A 10041-nucleotide genomic window follows, 5' to 3' on the forward strand; every position below is an offset into this window, starting at 1 on the left:
ATTGGGTCAAGAATAAGATTATAGGACATCCTAGCGCTAATATCGCTTTGAGAATACGTGGCCAGAAGTCCACAAGGTTACTTTAAGTAATATGACTTGAGTTGACTAATTTTATGCTTGACCATTTGCAACGTCACAACACCTATTGTCTTTGTTTTCTGTCTTTTCTGTACTGTTGTTAGCAACGAATAGCCATGACCCTAACTTTATGTGACTTTGTAACAGCTGGTTTGTAATTATGTGGTCTGTAGGCAAAATTCAGTGATAAAAGAGTTAAACATGCACTTGATAAATACTGAATTGTCGAATCATGTTTTGTAGGAGCCGAAGAAGATGATGAAGAGGAAGAAGAAGAAGAAGAGATTGAAGAAGATGTGAGACAGGAAGGGTCAGATAAACCATGCAGGTCTTACTTTCTCCGTGAACATAAACCCAGAACACAGAAATATGAAGCTCCCTCTATCAGTAAGACTTTTCGATATCGTCAAGAGGGCATTGCAAGTAACTTCTTCATAGCTTGTTGCCTCTGGTATATATTCAAAATATTTTCATGCAAATTATTAGTACCTGTATTTGTTATAGATGTAGCCTCATTTATGATATGGATGGAGGCAAGAGTTAATCACATTTGTTTGAAATAGAACTAATTGACATACTTCTATTGTAGAGCCAGTACGAAGACAGCGAGATGTATTTCATCGTGATGATACTCCACCTAGATCTTTATCGTTTAGAAGATCTAAAATGTATCGTTCGCCAGCTCATAGACGTAAACATCACAGGTTTGTACCTTAGTTTAAAAACTTGACGAGATATTATCATATAAACTAGTTACCTTTCCAGCTGATAGAGCTCAATTTCAGCTCACTTTTCAGAAAGCTAATCTGTTACCTGGTTCATGTACAATTCAATAAAAATGTCAGTTAATATTTAAGATTCATGAATTTTTAGAAAGAACTGTTTTCTGCTATAGTCCCAGAATAAGTCTATGATTTAGAATTTTTGGAAGATTGCTTTAACATTTGTTTTGTTATTGTTTAAAGTTTAATGTTATTATTGTTGTGTTCATCTAAAAAAAGATTCTGTTTAAAGCACCGTTCAAATTGATGTTCTGAAATTTCTAAATTTGGGGTTTTCCTCTTTTACTTTTATGCATGTGTTTGTTGTGTTTATTTAATTCTCTAATAGCATGACTTTTAACTTACGTCCAGGTCTAACTCTCGATATCTTAACTGAGAGAGATGTTAGTGTTCCAGTCGTCTGATTGGTCTATTTTTAAAATCTATTCTAAATTTAGTTTTGATATCCAATCATTTTAACGAATTTCTTAAATCTGAAATTTATCTTAGTTCAGTTTCGAGAAAAACACCTTCAGCACTTTATAAGGTTACACTGTTTTTAGTTTTGGTATTTTTCTGTGCACATCTTACTGAAAATATTTCAAATCTGATAACATATTGACTACTGAAAATAATTGAAACAAAGTAAAGGACAAAATTTAATGAATGTAGATCAGAATAGAACAGCTTGTATTATATATAATATGCATGAGACCTTATTTCATATTGCCTACCTTTATAATTATAATTAGGTTTATTATATTGCTTATTAACAATTAATTTACTAACCATTGAATTTAACTGTTAGCTTTTTTTTATAGATAAGTCCATAAATTTGCTGGCTTTTGTATTAACAATAATTTTCTATGCTTTAAAGTTTTTGTAAAGAGGTTTTCTAAATTTTTTATGTGTATCGGGGACACTGATAGCATCAATTTGTACCATTCTAATTTTCAATCAGATGTCTGTTGTTCTTGCAATTCCATTTAAACTAAGCATTTGATCACGTCACTAATTGCAAAATATGCAAATGAAGACTTTTTGATTAGTGACGTAATAAAACCCTTAATCTGATACACATAACAAATTTTAGAAACCTCCACAATCACTTTAATACTTTGCTTTCTATCACCTTTCTGTTTGCTTTATTGCTTACTCCTATGATGTTTTACCAATGCTTAATCTGCCACTGCTTAATGCTTAATCTGCCACTGCTTAATGCTTAACCTGCCACTGCTTAATGCTTAATCTGCCACTGCTTAATGCTTAATCTGCCACTGCTTAATGCTTATCTGCACTGCTTAATGCTTAACCTGCCACTGCTTAATGCTTAATATCCTTTGCTTAGCCTTGCACTTTCTTAACCATAACCTCTTTACTGGAGGAAAAATGTTGGGTGGGCAAAAAATAAACATTTTGGCAGAGAAAAGGGGGTGCAAGCAAATCAGAATCTTTTTTCAGATGGCCACCAGGAATTGGATCTATTGAAAATGCCAATGAAAATTGTAGAAAGAGGACAGCGTTCCATGGCAGCTCAAGTACCAGTTCATCTTCCAACTCTGGTAGCGAGTCAACGGACGAGGAAAAGTTTCAGCGCCGTAAAGCCAAGAGTATGATGAAATCTAGGAACAGGTGCTTGCCGTTAAATCTAACGAAGGAAGATATGAGTGGTCTAGCTAAAGACAGGCAGAAGATTGGTGCCAGTTTGGCTGATATTGATCCCATGGAAGTGGATAGATCTGTAAGTTTAGTTTCTCAATACATTTTTTCAAGTACTCGCACCCATACAAGTGGATAAAAATTGTAATTGACAGTAAACAAGCTTGACTAAGTTGACTTCCTGGCCATCACTACTTACACTACCATAAAATCAAGAATAGATATTGTTTAAAACTTGGTTGTTTTTGTACCATGGTTTTATTTATTTATATAAATATTTAGATAACGTTTGAAAGTGTAGGAGGTCTAGATAAACATGTACGAGCTCTAAAAGAAATGGTTGTCTTCCCTTTGTTATACCCTGAAATCTTTGAGAGATTTAAAATCAACCCACCCAGAGGCTGTATCTTTTATGGACCACCAGGTAATTCAAAATTTGTCTTTTTACGAATTCAAAAGTTACTTATGAATGACTAATTGGTGGAAAAACTGAAATAAGTAAACTATATATTAACCAAACTTCTCATTGTCATAAATGCTGGTTGAAAAGACTTGGAAATCTTAAGATCACAAATTTACAGAATGCGAGTAAAACAGGAAGTCACATTTTGTTTCATGTTATTCGTTTATTTTTTAGGTACTGGTAAAACTCTAGTAGCCCGTGCTCTAGCTAATGAATGTAGTCATGGTGATAAGAGGGTGGCGTTTTTTATGCGGAAGGGAGCCGACTGTTTGAGTAAATGGGTAGGAGAATCAGAACGTCAACTTCGATTGTTGTTTGATCAGGTGGGTAGATAATATTCAGTTATTAGGGTAGGGAATATAAATGGGGATGTGGTTTTCATGAGACTCAGAATCAACAACCAAACCAACAACACCGAATCATCTAATTTGAACCAATTCAACTACCAACTACTACGACTACCAACATCTACCTAGTTTGCGATATCAGCATCCGCTGGAAGCGAACGTTAACTTGTCATCTACCTACCTACCTCATGAGACTTTTGAAAGCATTATATTTTTGTCCAATGCTAAAATATTTGCAGGTCCATTTTGCTTTCAGGATTCTACAGAACCATTGATGTCTGTCTCAAGAGAAATTATAATAGTAAGATATCTATTACCATGTTGAATTAATTTGAATAATTTTATTTTCTGTTTCAGGCGTATCAAGCTCGGCCTTCTATAATATTTTTTGATGAAATTGACGGCTTAGCTCCAGTACGATCGAGTAGACAAGATCAAATCCACAGCTCTATAGTGTCCACATTGTTAGCTTTAATGGATGGACTGGATAATCGAGGTGAAGTTGTAGTCATTGGTGCTACTAATAGGATAGACTCCATTGATCCAGCCTTACGACGGCCAGGAAGATTTGATAGAGAGTTTCTCTTTCCTTTGCCGTCTCTTTCGGTAAGATAACTTTTATAAACGTACTTTCTCCATTTTGATATTTACAGCCCTGATTTCAGTGATCATAAAAGTGGCTTATTCAGAAAAATTAAAACATTAAAATTTGTGTTTCTGTTGTAGGCAAGGAGACAGATATTGACAATTCATACTAAAGGCTGGAGTCCGAAATTATCACCCGAATTTATAGCAGAGCTGGGAGAGAAGTGTGTTGGTAAGATAGTTAATGATATTTATCTTAAAGTAACAAGTTACATATCTGGGACTATCACTCAGGGAAACAGTTAATTGTTAATTTGTAGAACAAGAAAAAGAACAAAATTGAGAACCTGTGAGCCGAAAGCTTTGTATAGGAGGCCCCCTTACAGTCAAATATAGTCTTCTTTGTACACAGACATTAATGGTGTCTTTGATACTTCCTAAACTAGTTCTTATAATAACTATATGTATCTTTCCTGGATTCAAAACAATGATATTTTTCATTTGAATAATAAAAAAAGCTTGCAAACTTTATTCGTAACTGAATCAAGAAAGTGCCCTTTTTTTTTTTAAGAATTTGGTTTTCTTTCTACAGGATATTGTGGTGCTGATATGAAAGCGTTGTGTACAGAAGCAACTTTATCAGCCTTGAGACGTAGATATCCACAGATATACAAATCTTCAGAGAAACTTCAACTTAATGTTAATTCCATCAACTTGGCAGCACAAGATTTTTTTCAAGCAATGAAGACTATCGTACCTACTGCTCAACGTTCCGTTGCTTCACCAGGAAGATGCTTAAGTCCACTGCTTCGACCATTATTGCAGCGAATGCAGAATCAAACTTTACGCATGCTCCAAGATACATTTCCATCCATACTTGCTCAACTGTCATCTCTAGACTCTCCTGGTATGTGAAATTAATGTTTCTTATATTTTTTCTATGTATACCACTTTACATTCGTCGGCCGAGTTGTGGCTCTTTTGAAACTGACAAAAACTTAACAGGATTGTAAAGAGGATTTCGTAACTTTTAATATGTATGTCAATTGTCAGTCATAATCATTGGTTCTTCCACGAAAACTAAGGCCCTACTCGATTACAAAAAATCCGAAACCAGTTTGGTACATCAGATTTGTGTTGTAAGTGAAACAGATTCAAAAAGCAAGACTAATTTAAAATTATAAGTGCCCTATGAATGATGACGCCATCTTGAATCTGACGAATCCGCCCTAGGAGGTGGATTCACGTATTAGAAATCCGGATTCGAATTCAGGGCAAACCGTTGTAAACGAGTGACTAGGATTCAGAATCCAGTTTAAGATTGGTTGTAAACGAGTAGGGTCTAAGTGTTTTATAACATCACTATTGTAAAAACTGTCAATAATAAATATATTAAGACCTCTCTTATGAGAGAGAAACAATTAAATATAATTTATATGATTGGGTTTGATTTTAAAATATTAAATTGTCTGTTAATTTTCAGGTAAAAATGGAACTGGAAGTGATAATGAATTAAGTTTTGATGATTTATATGAGGAAGATGATGGAGATGAACACAGTATTTACGAGAAACGTGGTAATCAACAACATCGACAATCTAATCTACCTCCATCATTTATGTCTTTTACAAGGTTTGTTTATTTTTATAAGAATAACGTTGTGCACATTTATTACCAAACAAAACAATGGCGGTTCTTTATTGCCAGGTCCAGACTAAAGCATACCACTTGCTTTCTTGCTGAAATAACTGGATTGGTACTATCACGGTTTTTTCTCATATAGCTAGTATATCAAAACTTGTGCCATGGATTGTTTCTGTGATCTGAATTGGACTGGAGCATTCCAAACTATGGTACCAGTATCTAACAGAAACGGCAGTTTTCTTTAGGCAGAAATTGTAACCATAAAATGAACAACCTTTTTTTTCTGAAACTAGATTTGAGCCAAAATCAACTCTTGATTTTATTCATCTCTTTCCAGTTGTTCATATCAACAACCGACAACATTCCGACCTCGATTGATGATATCTGGGTCAGTAGGTCAAGGTCAAACCAGCCATCTGGGACCAGCCATATTACATCATTTAGAACAATTACCAGTTCATGTCCTAGATTTACCTACCCTGTATGCTGTTAGTGCTAAAACACCAGAAGAATCCTGTGCACAGGTGAGTTGATTCTTTAATCTTTTAATCTTTTCATTCATCAGTGACAGAATTTAGAGTTAGAATTAGAGAGTGATTTGTTACCTTGGATGGCGCTAGTATGGGAGACTTCTGAACAGGTTTCTGACCTCAATTGAACGGTATAGAACTCCTTCTTTCCCCTTTCCGCCATTTTGAATTCTGCCCTCATCGAGCAGCCCCTTCTAATTTATCCACTATGTTTAAAACAGCATTTATTCTTTCGATTTACTCAGTTATTTCATGGGAAGTCATTATAAAGTAGGACGTAAAACTCAATCATTAATATGATATTAATTACAGGTATTTCAAGAAGCGAGACGTACTGCCCCGAGTATAATATATCTACCAGTTATTAATCAATGGTGGGAGGTAGTCAGTGATACAGTACGAGCTACATTTATTACTCTGATACAGAATCTCTCACCTAGCTCCCCGTTATTAATGTTAGCTACATCAGAAACTACCCATCATCATCTACACTCTACTGTAAGTTACTTCTAACATTGTTTCTAGGACATCATAGTGCGGAGATCGTTTCGATAATACTGGACTAGTATCCTATTTTACAAAACATATATATAAGATAAACATACCACAGCCATGATTATGTGTTATATTATACGTATGCGGCTAGTGAAGCATGTGACTAGGTGACGCTACCAATATATGCCTGTTGAACACTTTACGTTAGGGGTATATATGCCATTTTCTTTCACTTACACTCAGTGTTCAAACAGTTTAGAAACGCAGTAATCTGATTGGATAATGAATCTAAATTTAAAGCCTATTTGATAGTAATTGACCAATCAGATGACTTGAACACTAAAATCTTGGGTTAGGTTTGAGAATAAGGCCCATTATCCAATTAAATTTATAAACATTGGGTTTTGTTTTCAGCTTCAGGGATTATTTGATATGAGATCTCAGGAAGTTATACAGATGTCGAATCCGAACCAAGAGGAGAGACGAGAATATTATCATGATATCATAATAAATCAAACAAACAAACCACCAACATCAAAACATTCAGGTTAGATATATTCTGATTGATTTCAATATTTTATTTCCATGTAACATAATATAATAGTCACGTTTCCCTAGATATCTTAGAATTAATTCTGTTGTAAATGTATAATTCAACACTTACTGCAAATTCTTACCATAAGATTTCTTGTGGCACCTGGCCCAGATTTTTATAATAACTAATTAACTTATAGATGAGTTTTCAAAGTCAACAATATTCCTTACTTGTAAAAATATAGATAAAAAAAAAAAAGATTAATTCAAAATGAAATGTATGTCTTTCAGCTCGTAGAAGTTTAGAAGTCTTGCCAATAGCACCGCCTCCAAAACCAAAAACTCTGTCAGAAAGTGAACTGAGAAAATTGAAACATCAAGAAGAAAGTACACTAAGAGAACTTAGAATATTTTTACGAGATGTTTTAACTAAGTTAGGACGTGATAGAAAGTTTTCAATGTTTACCAAACCTGTCGACTTGGAAGAGGTACTTTATACTTTTGTTTTATCTTTGTCCAAAAAAACTGAACGTTTAATAAAACAAGTTGAAACAGAGCTCAGAATGCGTTCTACATGTGCTGAAAAAATAGTTGGTGTAGACAGAATTCAAAATGGTTGAGAAAGGAATAGAATGTTATATTTTGAATGTGACATATTTAGTTCTGTATTGTTTGACTGACGCCTTGAATTGGAACAACTTATATCTTGTGTTAAGTTAACTAATATTTTACCAATTTCTCTCATATTGAAACATTATGATATTTTGTAGGTGCCTGACTATCTTGTTATAGTTAAAAAACCAATGGACATGTCCACCATGATGACTAAAATAGACCTGCATGAATACGTGACTGTCGAGGCGTTCATGTCCGACATTGATCTCATCTGTCGTAATGCCCTGGAATATAACCCAGCTAAAGATCCAGCAGGTATGTATCAACACTTTATTTTGACGACTTCGATTCAGAGTTGTCCTTCTTTATTAGCCCTCATGGTACAGAAAAGTAAGTTGTAACTTCATTTCATTTAAAGACTAAGTTGTGAAAGAAATCCTATTTATGTTATATTGATTACTGGTGCAAGGGTATGATAGGGTTCGCCTTTCTCAGTTGATCCCACCATTTATGTAACTCTGACAGGCATATAGACCCTACTGGAGGGCAAGAAAGAGTGCCCATTATACATGCACACTCTGTTTGCAATTATACGGTATATGCATATCTTCTATTTATTTGATACAATTTATTTTACAACATTAGGAGTTAAGTGGCTAACTTATTGAATTCATGGCCAAATAATTCTCAACCATATGGTGATCACTATGGTGTAAGGGTCACTCCAGTATTTGTACTAATAGTCTTATATTGAATGATTTATTCATGTGTTTGTAGGTCGAGCTATACGACACAGAGCCTGTGCCTTTAAAGATACTGCCTATGCCATAATAAAAGCTGAACTCAACTCAGACTTCGAGAAACAATGTCAGGAAATAGCCCAGGCTAGAAAACGTAGAGGTAGGGAATTCTTTTTAGTTCTTCATTAGAGATAGTTTCACTTTTCACCAAACTTAACCTAAAAAAAAACCTGGTAAACCAGTTGGATATATTAAATTAAGTTGGTTTTCACGTAAAACCTTGTGAGCCCCTGACCAGCTTTGCTGTACGTTTTGACAGATTTTCCTACTAATAATATTTGGTTTATATGTAAAATACGATGTTTATATTGATGATGACAATGTAAATTGTTGAAACGTTGTGTACATTGGAAATGTATACCATAATATTAACAATCTATTGTAACTCTATTTTGCAGGACAAGTGTCGAAAGAGATTCCAGAGTTTTACTACACGGCTCCACCAGTACCTTCTAGAAATAACCCCACACCCCCTCCCCCTAAACCAACTCCTGTCTCTTTACCAGACACAGAACGGTACAGTCGTAGAGTTCGTGGAATCCAGGTGGAAAAACAGGCTCCGCTAGACCTAGTAGAGAAAAACTGGCAGATGGAGAAACGCTTATCAAGAAGTCCCGATAAAAACTCGAGCGAGAAAAGACGCCCCGTGAGTGAAAACACATCTAGTCGAACAAAAGACAATTCAGCAAAGAAAGCTCATAGTGAGACCACTCCCCGACCCCCAAAGAAAAAAGTGAAAAAGTGTATCTGGGCCAGCACGAAGAGACGTCGTCGAACAAAATCAGTGGCAGCAATCTACGATCGCGACTCGGACGCTCGTTCAGGACTGGATACAGACTATGAAGAGGAGGATTCTGATTTTGGGAAGTTGTCAGATCACGAGGATGTCGTGACGGCTAGAGTTGAAGAAATTAAAACAGCTACGGTACAGGATAGTGGGCTAGGCTCCAGTTTAGAAAGTAACGGGGATTCTAGAGACAGTGTAGACCATAGGGTAGGTCTATTTCTCTTCTTAAAACTGGTTTCCCCCTTGGAAAGAGTGTCTAGTCATAGAAATGGGACAATAAACTGAGGGCCCTGTGTGTGCAACAGGCAGTGTACGCTATAAGATCCCTTGATAGTTGGAAATTGAAAATATAGTAATGCCACTGTCCAGGTAAATTTTCCCTCATTACACACTCCATGGTGTATATATTTTACCTGTTTTAGCAATATATTTTAGCAAATGTGTCAATATTAATTTCAGTTAAATGGTGAAACACCTCCAGTTGAACCAGAGAAACCCAGTCGATCTCCGAGTAGTAAAAAACATACAGATACGCCTAGTTCATCTCATAAACACCAGTCAATAACCACTGATAAACCACGGCTGTCACGTTTATTAGATACAGTGGTATCCTCTACTAATAATTATAATATAGAACGTCTAGAGAAACTCTACAGTATCTTCAGTCAGTGTATATACAGACATCGAAAACATTACGATAAAATTCCTCTCATTAAGGTAAGATATGCGCATAATTTTCTGTGA

At 35.2% G+C, this 10041-nt stretch overlaps 1 protein-coding gene across 1 annotated transcript; it reads left to right on the forward strand.

The window, feature by feature from the left end:
- Positions 1-326: 326 nt before the first annotated feature.
- On the forward strand, positions 327-10041 carry LOTGIDRAFT_213026 (hypothetical protein; the record flags this gene model as incomplete). Its single annotated transcript, XM_009050451.1, has 16 exons — positions 327-519; positions 2270-2580; positions 2781-2922; positions 3136-3284; positions 3666-3914; positions 4035-4125; positions 4486-4804; positions 5396-5524; positions 5874-6060; positions 6379-6564; positions 6976-7108; positions 7387-7583; positions 7866-8025; positions 8488-8610; positions 8909-9445; positions 9827-10041. Exons 2-16 carry the CDS (start codon positions 2452-2454, stop codon positions 10039-10041), a joined length of 2946 nt encoding a protein of 981 aa, XP_009048699.1. The 5' UTR covers positions 327-519; positions 2270-2451.

The sequence above is a fragment of the Lottia gigantea genome (genome assembly GCF_000327385.1).
Source record: "Lottia gigantea unplaced genomic scaffold LOTGIsca_15, whole genome shotgun sequence".
NCBI lineage: Eukaryota > Metazoa > Mollusca > Gastropoda > Lottiidae > Lottia > Lottia gigantea.